The sequence below is a fragment of the Elgaria multicarinata genome, chromosome 7 (genome assembly GCF_023053635.1).
Source record: "Elgaria multicarinata webbii isolate HBS135686 ecotype San Diego chromosome 7, rElgMul1.1.pri, whole genome shotgun sequence".
NCBI lineage: Eukaryota > Metazoa > Chordata > Lepidosauria > Squamata > Anguidae > Elgaria > Elgaria multicarinata.
The window spans coordinates 93,574,252-93,586,837 of record NC_086177.1 but is presented as its reverse complement, the minus strand read 5'-3'; the positions used below and the strand labels follow the sequence as shown (position 1 = coordinate 93,586,837).

At 38.4% G+C, this 12,586-nt stretch overlaps 1 protein-coding gene across 1 annotated transcript in view; it reads left to right on the top strand.

Moving 5' to 3' along the window:
• CSMD3 (CUB and Sushi multiple domains 3) overlaps nt 1–12,586 on the top strand; it is a 787,235-nt gene that overhangs the window by 711,643 nt on the left and 63,006 nt on the right. The window contains exons 53-56 of the mRNA XM_063131067.1: nt 1,850–2,023; nt 5,323–5,496; nt 9,357–9,542; nt 11,445–11,618. Coding sequence (XP_062987137.1) covers nt 1,850–2,023; nt 5,323–5,496; nt 9,357–9,542; nt 11,445–11,618 — 708 coding nt within the window. The remainder of the gene's footprint in view (nt 1–1,849; nt 2,024–5,322; nt 5,497–9,356; nt 9,543–11,444; nt 11,619–12,586) is intronic.

The following is a 12,586-nucleotide window of genomic DNA, read 5'->3' as shown; positions in this document are numbered from 1 at the left end:
AGTTGTTTAATGATGAACAGACTATGATGTTTTCAATGGCTGTGTGTGTGTGTGCATGTGAGTTTACGTGGGCACGTTCACTGACACAGGAAATTATGAACTGAAGTGGCAGGGCCATTGCACACTGGGATGTAGAGAGTGGGACCTGTATGCCCAATGGGGCTGTTTACACAATACTCTAACCCACACTCAGTGATTGAGTGTGGGTCATTTTGAACCGTGGGCTGTTTCTTGAGCTGTGAGTTAGTGTGTTGTCCAGATGTAGCCAGGGTGGCTTGTTAACCATGCAGTGTGCTTTCTTTTCTCAAACAAACCACCTTGAAAAACCCATGGTTTGTTGTTGGTTTGTTCAGGATGATGAACAAGCTACACTGCATGGTGAACAAGCCACCCTGCGAACATTCAGCTGCCCTGCAGAAAATGTGCTGTGTTCAGACAACACACTACCTAACGTTTCTAAACTCAAGTTGGGAGTTGTAGGACTTTTTTTATGGATGATCCTAGAGACCTTTTATATGGATGATCTCACCCATAGCTGACTGCTCTGTCTAGCACTACTAAATATCAAATACTGACTTACTAGCAGTGGAATGGACTCAGGTGTGCCTCTTTCCCCTAACAACTCCATATAACTGGATCTGCACTTGTCTACATTTAGGACATGGCGGTTGCAGTTACTTGTGTGCAAATGATACACTTGGATCTTCCCTGCCTCTTCTCTCAAGATGTAAGTGGGAGTGTGTGCCTATATATTACACTCGCTCACACCAAAATGTTTGGTGAAATTCACCCACCCCTATCTTTGAGGTTTTCTTTCCTGCCCCCAACAAATGGCTGGGGTGAAAACCCAGGGAGGAAATCCAGTAAGCACAAAGTAATACCTATTTGTCATTTGCCTGAAAGGGAACACTTTGAGAATTACTCTAGCTGAGATTGAATTGCAATATACCATTTTTAAATACATTCTGTTCTTGCATTTATATCCTATTTTTCCTCAAATAGCATTTGCTTACCATCACTTCTTTGCCCACATGTTTGTCCCACATTGCTTCCTCTTTTGAAAGAGGAAGTAAACAATTTGCATACGTCCCATTCAGTGTGCCATTTTGTTCTCGCTGTTTCTCCTGCCCACAGCAGGTAATAGCGGCAACTTCCATTTTTAAAAATACGTTCGACTTATTGGGGTGTTTTTTGTTGCGCGAAGTAGGCTAGAAGGGGCGGGAGGCAGATGACGTCATGAGAGAGACCTGCAAAAATCCATGAGTGCCTAGTAACGAGCATGCAATAAAACGCTCGTGTAATGGAGTTCTTATTGCAATGGTGAGCTTATTAACATATTGAAATGGAAAACAAATGTAGGAAAGTGCAGATGTAATGATTACCTTAACGGTTGCCTTATCATTGTGAAGTGAAAACACATAAATCCTTGCACAGATGAGTCAATTAATGTATGTTCTGTGATTAAAAACAAAACAAAAAACGTCTATTCAAACCACAGGAAATGGAGTTGAAGGTAGGAAATGGAAACTCTCAACTCTGTACTGCATTGGTTCTCACTACTCTTATTCAGCTAAGGAAGTCATGAAACTCACTGGCCACCTTGGCTGAAAATGATGATGTGAACATGCCCACTGCGTGATCTTCGACCATTGATTACTTCCCATCATAACTGATTTTATAGGCTTGTAGTGAGATAATCGGCTGTGCGGGTTATACTAGCCTTCCTGAGCTCCATGGGAGAAGGCTGGAATATAAATATAATAACTAAACTGTAGTGTAAATAATGACTTGGTAAACCTAAGAATAACGCTCCAATTTTTAACCATTTCAATTTCTGTGCCTTATTTAGCAGGCCACTGTGGAATTCCAGATCTCATAGTCAATGGTCAAGTAATTGGAGAAAATTATGGCTACAGAGATACTGTTGTATATCAGTGCAATCCTGGCTTTAGACTCATTGGCTCTTCTGTCCGCATTTGCCAGCAAGATCACAACTGGTCTGGTCAACTTCCATCCTGTGTGCGTAAGTAAGCATGACAGAGGTTATAGTGGGCTCGTGTGATCTGTTCTTACCAAGGGATAGAGTTATAAAGGGTTATACTGAACCATAAAAATCCAATTACTCATTCCTGCATTTTGTAATATACACAATATGCATATGTTCCATCTTGAAATCCTACACACGTTTGCTAGGGATATGCATTGGATTCAGACAAAGCCCAAAGCCTAAGCAGAATCAGGCCATTTTGGTCCAGTTCTGTTGGGTACAAAGGCAAAGTGGGCTTCCCACTGAAGCCAACAGAATCAAAACCACTCCAGAATAAGGCTTTGCTACTGACTGTGTTTCTAATATGATATGTATTCGCAGACTTTATGGGCTCATCTACACCAAGCAGGATATTCCACTATGAAAGCGGTATGACAGCAGTATATAAAAGTCAGGAGCCACACCAAGCAGGATATAGCTGTATGAAAGCGGTATAAGGTCTGTGTCAGTGGGCCCCAACAGTTGTCAGTGTACTTCAATACTGCTATAAAGCACTAGTGTGGCTCCTGCCTTTTCTATACCACTTTCATAGTGCAATATCCTGCTTGGTATAGCTGAGCCCTATGTCTCCAAATAGCAAGTTTTGTTTTTGTTTCTCTAAACACTACAGGGAGAGAGAAAGGGAGGGAGGGAATCTGGTTGAGTAACTGAGAAGTCAACCTTCTAATCCTAGGGCATGTTTTACCATGACTTTCATCACTGTGCTTTGGAGGAAGGCAAGGATGGGACCATGGAAAGGCCTTAACTCCCTGGCCCCAGCACCTGTCTTTTTCAAACTTTCAAGTATATTTCCTTGGGAACCCTCTATGCTCTTTGCCATTTTCATACAAAAGTAATTGGGCAGGGAGACGGAAGGGGAAGCAAAAATGAGGCATCCCATAATGTGAACTGCTGCACCCATACTTCTGAAACATTTCAGGTTTCTTTCTTGAGGACACCTCCAGACTGTCTAGTATTTTCAGGACAATGGTCCACGAAAGGAGATGAGAGTGTTTCCTTTTGGAGACTTTCAAAATGTCAAGTCTGCTTCTGCAGGAAAAAAACAAAAACCTGGAAGTATCGTTCTGAAATTTGGCAAGCTTTATCCCCTCGGAAGGGGCAACTATCCCTGCAGCCAGTTCTGCTAACTTATCAATAGTTCCCTTTAAGATAGATAGATAGATAGATAGATAGATAGATAGATAGATAGATGCGTAGCTCAAATCCTTCCTGCACCTATTTTTCTTACATTGGGAAGGCACAGTCACCTCCAAATGGGTTACTATGCCAGTAACTTCTTACCAATCAACTTCTTACTAAAAGAAAAAAGTTATAGCTGCCCCCTGTCGTGTTTCTCAGAAAACTCTTGCTTTTGATGGGAGGCAAATGACAAGGCTTGAGAAGTAATCTACAAAGCTTTTATTAAGCAACAAACATCTCTTGCTTGGAAATGTCCCCCTAGGCAAAACTATGCAAACTAAGCAAGACAATTGTCTGTTCAAGAAGAATAGGAAACCACTTCCCACTGAGTGTGTAGGATTTGGCCTTGAAGAGATAAGCTCTAGGGAGGGCTGACTCCCAGCTGGAGAATTGCCCATGAGAGCTTCCTCCCCCACTGGTAAAGGCTGCCTGATGTCTGTCTCTGTGTTTTCTAGTTCTGAATCTGATTCTGATTGATTACCTGAAACATCTTCTCCCAAGACAGGGGCAGTAGAGTTAGACATGACACACACACACACCCCATGATAGTGAATGAGAAGCACAAAGAAGATTGGTTTTTTGAACATTGACTCGAGTTTGGTACCAAGTCTAAATGGACCAAATCTGAATCAGTCTAAATAAAAGTGGGCCATTTTCCAAAGTGTCCAAGTTGAAATGGGGCAAGGGGCTTAACACCTCTAATGTTTATCCAGAAGTAACTCCAGCTTTATTTTGTGTCAATGACTCTTAATAAGTGAGTTTAGCATGGAAGCTCTACTCTCATGTCTACAAGGTTTTAGAAAAATGAAGTTGTTGTTTTTATATAAAGACATAGACTATATTGTAGTGGGATTAAAAGCAGCCATTTTCTTGTCTCAGGTACTTTAGAAAACTGCTTTCTATTTAAAATATTTCCTTCAATAAATAAAAAAAAATGTGTTGGTTTTCCCAGAGACATATTAGAGGTTGAGATATAGTTATAAGATTAAAAAATAATACTCCAGACTTGTAGAAGTTGTTATTGTTAAGTACCATTAATGTCCACTCACAGAATCTCTGGAATAAATCTATTGTGTTCAGATGTATAGTCAGATCTATTAAGCATTACCTTGTAGAGTGGCAACAGATATTAAATCAGCTCCTTGTGAAAATCGGACTCTTCAAAATCATGGTCTTCCACTTGGAAATATTTTGTAACATTTTGTGATACTTTATGCATTATTGAATGGTAAAGTTTTAAGGGTATAATTTTGTTTGCAATGATGAGTATTCCAATATATCTGTTCTTGGATTGCAAAGAAAATACTAAGAAAGAGATGAAAGTTACATTAATTTTCATCACCACTGAGCATGCTCAGTCCACACTGAGTTGGATTTCGGCAAGGGGAGGGATATCATCGTTTATTTATTTTTCTAAATTATTTTAAATGTTAGCTGTTTTTATGTTTTTATTTTTAAATTTTGTCGATTGGTTTTTAATATTCAGTCTTTTTAATCTAATCTTTTTAATCTTTGTAAACCACCCAGAGAGCTTCGACTATGGGACGGTATATAAATGTAATAAATAAATAAAACAAATCCTAAATTAACATCATAAATATGACATCATAAATAGCTGAACAATTTCTTAGATGATTCTGCTGAAATCAACAAAGTGATATATTTATTCTAGAAAGGTACGGTAATTCACTAATCAGGTTTCCAGGTTTTAAGAAAAATATATTGCATGTATGTTTCCAGTTCTACAGGGATGTGGGAAAGCAGAAAGCCAGATGGAAGAAACTGAATGCAGCTCTCAGGCCTTATTTCCTAATTCTAGTCTAAATCTAAATCTAGTCTAAATCTTCAGTCTTGACTCTTTACAGGTTAGGGTATGTCAAAATATTTGAGAATCACTGCTTTGGCTTGGGCATGGGTGTTTGTTTTTAACACCTTCCCATCCTTCCAGCACAGGATCAACTGCACTCTGCCCAGAATCTCCAAAGCAGAGAGAGGGTTGTGCGATCTTTAATGTTCAATCATAACTATTATTAATTGCATAGTATAATAAAATACGATAACAATATGCTTTCTCCCTTGCTTGTTTCTGATGTTAGCTGTTAGCTGTGGTCATCCTGGTAGTCCAATTTATGGAAGAACAAGTGGAAATGGTTTTAACTTCAATGACATTGTGACATTTTCTTGTAACACCGGTTATGTCATGCAAGGACCAACCAAAGCCCAATGTCAAGCAAACAGGCAATGGAGCCATCCACCACCCATATGCAAAGGTAATACTGACAGAAAAGTGTTGTAAAGCTGTGAAGCAATTTTGTTTTGTATAGGGGGAAACCCCTACGCAATTAATATCTGTGTTAGGCACCTTAAAAACAACAACAACAGCTATTTGAAATGGATAAAAATCCTTTGAAGATTGAAGATCCTTGTCTTGGCTCCAAAAATAACATACTTTTCTATGGATCCTATTTTTCCTTCAGACACAAATTGCATAAAGCTGAAACTTTCTAACAAGGTGAAACAGAATGTAAAACCATTTAAATTGTATTTTTTAAAAAATCATTTTACTTAATATGTTTGCCTTCTTTTTTGAGATTTTGTTCCCCCTTATCCACCTGGAGTGATAGCTTAACTATCAAGCTCTCTGGAAAGTTTATCTTCAAAGTGCTTTTTTAACCACCAGCACCCCCAAAAAAAACCTCCTCACATCTAACATATAAGTATCAGTTGGAATTTTAACTAACAATGACAAATCACTTTGGAGCATGGGACAATATTATATAATGATATAAACATTAATGCTCTAAGGGTTAGAGTGTGGTACTGACTGTTTTTGAAAAGCGTAGACACCCATGGAATTTTAAATCATATTTTTTAAAAAGTAGATCTGAACAACCAAGCTGATAAAGATCATCAAATCATGCCCGTTCGTTCTTTTTCCTAAGGGGTGCTGAATCCTAGTTCTTGCTTTGAAGACTATGACATTTACATTGATTGTCATTAAAATTAATCAAGAGTTGTTGTTGCCTGTTGAAAACTGGTAAACTTCTCAAATAACTGCAAGCTTGCATGTTGTTTTCCTCTCAAGGTAAATGTATCCCCTCTAGTAGGGTCCTGTCACAGTGACAGGAAAAAAGAATAGCAACATTCATAATGAGAAAAATTACTCAAAGTCTGCCAAAGAAAACCCCCTCCATGCTAAGGCAGTGTGTAAACTCTAATTTTGGCACCATTTCTCTTTTATCTAGTATTCTAGTTTTTGTTTCTGGCACAAATCTTTATATTCATTCCTGTTCATTTCCTGTATTTTTCTCCCTTTTCAGTTTCTGGATAAAATCATCTGCTCCCATATCTAAATTAAAAAAAGTGATAGACATTTCACTCGAGGCAGTCCAAAGATTAAGTTTCATGTTTTAAAGATGCCAACAACCCCCTTCTAAATAAAATGTACAGATTTTGCCACAATGGGTAGGAAGGACCTATCAGTATATCAGATGAAATAGCTTCTACGTGTTTCGGATTTTTTTTTTTTTAAAAAAATGCAGGCTGAATTTTGCTGATGGGCAAATATGTGTGAGTACAAAATACTCACAGATTGTGTCAAATATGAAAGCACATCAGTGCCTTATTACCATTCTGTACTTCCAAATTCATCTGAATGTGATCCATTTCCATCCGTTCCTTACTGCCACTCACTTGTATTTGTAATGGAAAAACAGTGAATAAGATTGCAATACTGGACTCCAAGGGTCCTCAGGAGGCTCCGAAAATCACAGCCCCCTCCAATGGGGGCCTTAAAGGTGCTATTAATGCAAGGGTAAAGGTTTGCCCTTGCCTTAATAGGGCCTTTAAGGCCCCCCATTGGCACAGTGGGTGGGGGGAGCACCCAAATACATTTCTCTATGCCTTCAACAAGAGCATCAGCTAAGGATAGTGTGTCTCCTCTGAATGAATGCTTGGAGGCAGTAATGGGCTGGATGAGGAAATACTAACTGAAGCTGACCCTAACATGGGTTTGGAGGTGTGTCAACCAGTTCTGGATGGGGTTACATTCCTCCTGAAAGACTGCATTTGCTGGATCCGTTGCTCCAAATGACAGCCAGGTTAGATGTGACAGCCAGGCGTTCTATTATTAGCTTTGGCTGATATGCCAGCTGTGCCCTTTCCTAGAGTTGTAAGACCTAAAGGCAGTAGTGCATACACTGATAACTTTGAGGCTCGACTTCTGCAGTGCACTGTACATAGAGCGACCTTTGTGCCTAGTTTGGAAACTTCAACTAGTTCAAAATAAGGCAGCCAGGTTGGTCACTGGCACACCTAGAGGTGACCATAATACACCAACATTAAAATCACTTCACTGGCTACCAATTAGTTTCCGGGAAAAGTACGAATTGTTGGTTATTACCTTTAAAGCCCTACGTGCTTTGGGTCCATGTTACCTGCAAGATCGCCTTCCCCCATTCAATCTGCCCTACACACTCAGGTCCTCTGGGGAGAATTTAATCCGGTCAGCCAAAACTAGGCTGACAACTGTTACCAGGAGGATATTTTCTTCTGCCACCCACAGACTGTGGAATCACCTGCCGGAGGAGCTTCGTCAACTTAATACTCTCTCCAAGTTTAAGACAGCAATAAAGAATAATCTCTTCTGGCTGGCTACCAAGATGAATTTTAAATCTAACAATTTTAAGATGTCGTAATTGTTATTTTAATATTTTATCGGTTTTACATGCTCTTTTAATCAGTTTTATGTATTTGATTTATATTGTATTGTTGTATTTAATGTTGTTCCCCGCCTTGATCCAGAGGGAGAGGTGGGTAAGAAATATATATATATTATTGTTATTATTATTGTATTCTTTAGGACATTTCTGTCAACAGTGCCACTGTGCAGAGAGAAAACACAGATATGCTCAGAATGTTCCATGGTTATTTTTGTTAACCCAGATTGATAGCTGGCAAACTGTAAAACATTGCTACCATAAATTGATGGCCTACAATCTTTTTATTGGCTTCAAAATCGTTTTGAACAAATTGCTCCTTATTAAGTATTATGTGCTATTACTGTGCAATCCTCTGCATGGTTGCTTGGAAGTAAGTCCCACTGTGTTCAATAAGACTCACTCACAGGAATGTTTGCATAGGATTGAAGTCTCATTTATTTTATTTTTCACGTACTGATCTCTTGTAAATGTACCAAGGTGACTTTCATTAAGAGATTATGATATTGAGAAATTTTGTGAAGCTTATGATTGAACTAAAGGGATGCTGAAAGCTGATTCTTGGTTAATTCCATCAAGGAGGAATCTATGAGAGAAGGTTACATCAACTGGGATTGTTTAGCTTGGAAAAAAGGAGGCTAAGGGGAGACATGATAGAGGTGTACAAAATTATGCATGGTGTGGAGAATGTGGATAGGGAGACATTTTTCTCCCTCTCTCATAATACTAGAACCCGGGGTCATCCCATGAAGCTGATTGGTGGGAGATCCAGGACAAATAAAAGGAAGTGCTTCTTCACACAGTGCATAGTTAAATTATGGAACTCACTACCACAAGATGCAGTGATGGCCACCAATTTGGATTGCTTTAAAAGGGGGTGGGATAAGTTCCTGGAGGCAAAGTCTTTCAATGGCTACTAGCCCTGTTGGTTGTGTGCTATCTCCAGTATTCGAGGCAATAAGCCTGTGTGCACCAGTTGCTGGGGAACATGGGTGGGAGGGTGCTGTTGCACCCTGTCCTGCTTGTTCAACCCTGGCCGATGGCTGGTTGGCCACTGTGTGAACAGAGTGCTGGACTAGATGGACCCTTGGTCTGATTCAGCATGGCACTTCTTGTGTTCTTACATTCTTACAAGCAAATGTGAATCCAGATACATTCAGTTTCCCTCACACAGAAGAATTCCTGGTCAGAAAATATGGAACTGCATGGATGCAGTTTCCTACGAGTAGATTTTTATTACCACTTTCTCACATATACGATTGCTAATTCATTCAGTAATCTAAAATGCCGCATTAAAAAAAATCCACTTCTTTCCAGGAAAGTAAATTTAATTTCTGCTGTCACGGTTGTCTTGATAGTTTTCAGTTTGTTTGTTTTTAACGTGATATCCATGTTTACTGTTTTCTGTTCAGTGGTCAACTGTTCTGATCCAGGAATCCCAGCAAATTCTATAAGAGAAAGTAAAATTGAACATGGAAATTTCACCTATGGTACAGTAGTTTTTTATGACTGCAATCCTGGATATTTTTTATTTGGATCTTCAGTTTTAGTCTGCCAGCCAAATGGACACTGGGATAAACCTTTGCCGGAATGCATTAGTAAGTATTTTAGAATATGTATTCTTCTTTATCTTATTCATCATCATCATCATCATCACAATAAAAATGATAAAAATAGTAGTTATTGTCATAGTAATAGTAGTAATAATCATTGTAATAATAGTGATAATAATAGTTATGATAATGCTAATAGCAATAATAATACTAGATCTTAATGATATATCCATTACTGTAATCCTTACAACAATCCCCTTGAAGTATGTCAGAATTCCCTAGAATGCTGAAGAGGGCACTAAACTGCGAGAGTATGATTCACATCTACTCAAGTGAACTATTTCTCTAGTGTTGTGGCCCTTCAATGTGAGCTCTGGGCTTCCTGTTTCTTCTCCATTGTCACAAAATATGCATCATTTTCTTCCAATAAGATTCCTGGGCAACTACTTACGTAGCATAGCTATAATTCCTTCTTAGGGAAAAATGCTTGGCTACTTTTTTGTTTGTTTATGTTAAGACTTGAACGCATCCTAATCAGGAAAAACTGGTATCCAATTGTATTTTTTAACCATTTATACCACAAAAAATACTTTTAACTTGGTTGACTCTTCACTTGGTGTTCAATCTGGCTTTGCTATTTTTTAATGTATGAAACAACTTCAGAACTCAAGCCCATTGAAATGATGACTGTTCACTTCTGAAAAGGCACGTGCTGAGCTGAGACCCCTTGCCAGAAACCTTGATGTGTGGCGGCCTACTGTATTTATGCCATGGTGACTTCTAGATCTTGTGACTGCAAGATGTTTGCTCTTTTTAACAAGGAGTAGCCCTACTGAGCCTTGCTCAATTTAATCCCTAAGGAGGCGTTTTTCAGCCATTTCACCTAAGCATGTTAATCTCTGTAAAAATTGACCTGTGTTTTAGGGAGAATGCCAGGCTTTACTGTACCAGTACAGAGATATTTTCAATAATGATACACAGAAAATAACCAAAAGGTAGTGAGATTATGTTTTAAAAGAATATATATATCCCGAAGATATATCCCGAAGATATATCATTATTGGCCCTTGAAACAGAGGACTAATTGGACTCATGAGACAAAAATGTGTAATTCTGTTCACCCCAAATCTTATAAGTTTTTTAAAAGAGCTGAACCACATTTTTGTTTGTTTCTGGAGTCTAGGCCAAAAGTTATGAAATGCTTTAAGGAAAATGTGGAATTTGTTGTGAATATTGTCAGATAATGCTCCTAAAATGATTCATAAATTTAGCCCTCTCTGGAATAGTTTGCATTGGTCATCCAGCATTAAAACATAGCTGCATCTCTCCTCTTTTATCACCAGTGATAAAATTATCAATGTTATATGAAATTAGAAAACTACACTGTTTCCTTTCTAGCCCATAGCTGCATATCTATATTTTAAAATTCATTTTTAAAGAACTGCATTTGGGAGAGAGAAGAAATGTCTTTATAAAGTGAAGTTTCCTGTCTATCGGAATTACAAAAGTTTGGAAAGGAACCTATTCTGATCATATCTCCATAATTCAATTAATACTGGAATCCTCTGTTCGTGTTGAGAAGTCTAGAAAATCCTTCAAAACCAGCTCTATGCCATATGGCTTAATATTTAAAAAAGAAGAAGCTTGAAATATGGATATTTTGCTTTCTGGCTTTTTCCACTTTAGCCAAGTCAGGATAGTTATATGCTAGTGAATACACATGGATATTCATTAGCATATAATGATTGGCATGCATAGATAGATATACAAATAACCAACAATAGCATGTTATATCACCTACATGAGAGACCACAGACTGTTCAGATATAGGGACACAATGTTTGTATTTTTGATTGAAAAAGCTTGTATAATATGGTGATAGCAAACGGAAGAATTTAGAGTGATGATTATAATGTAATTTTTATCTCCAATATTTATGCATCGTAGTGATTGACTGTGGTCATCCTGGCATTCCTCCAAATGTGATCCTTTCTGGAGAGAAATATACATTTGGATCCACTGTTCGTTATTCTTGTACCGGAAGACGTTCACTAATAGGACACCCATCTCGGACATGTCAATTAAATGGACACTGGAGTGGATCTATGCCTCATTGCTCAGGTACCACTTTTAAAGTATGTTAATGTGCTTTTGAAACCAATTCTAAGTTTGAATTAGTTTTGGCTGGAACTTGTTTGCCTTTCAGGAACTTCAAAATCAAACCTAATATCAGTCACAAGATATAGCTGCAGCCAAAGCTTAAGTTCCACAAAGAATACGAAGATTGGGAATGGAAGGTTTCTAATAATATTTAACATGAAGGATAAATGGTCAGTGAGATAGGACAGTTTACCAGTTGGTGATGCATATTTATATTCTGTGCTATTTACATATCACTGAGAAGGGTGTTGAATTCCATATGGAGCGTTTCTGCATCATTATTTCCTTCTCTTTATTTGCTTTGGTCTAACATGCAGAATGACTAATTGTTTGATTGCGTTGGCCTTTTGATAAACCCCATAGTTTTATCAGAATAGCATTTGAGGGAGAGAGGTTTTCAATGACACTCTAAAACCAGAGTGGGCAAATTTTGGCCCTATGAATGTTGTTGGACTGCAACTTTCATGAGCCCTAGCCAGAATAGCCAATGGTGAGGGATGATAGCAGTTGGAGTCCATCAACATCTAGAGGGCCACAAGTTGCTCACTCCAGCTTTAAAATATTCTGTGGCTCAAAACTTACACCAGAGAATTAAGATACCAAGGTGGGCATTAAGGAAGTCTTCAAGTAAACCAACATTGAGCAGGGGGTTGGACTCGATGGCCTTTTAGCCCCTTTCCAACTCTACTATTCTATGATTCTATCTGTCTTTCTGTCTACACAAGTTCCCAACATTCTGTCAACTCTAGCATGACCAGAACCCAGTCTGGGGCTATGTAGATGAGGAACAGAATAATGCAATTAGGACCAGCTTGATTTTTAATGAATGGACAAGTGATCACCACAGACAATGAACAAATTTAGCCTCAACACCAATAGGGTCCCTGAATGTAGCTGTTTACTTCCTGCATAAGTGAATAGTTGACAAT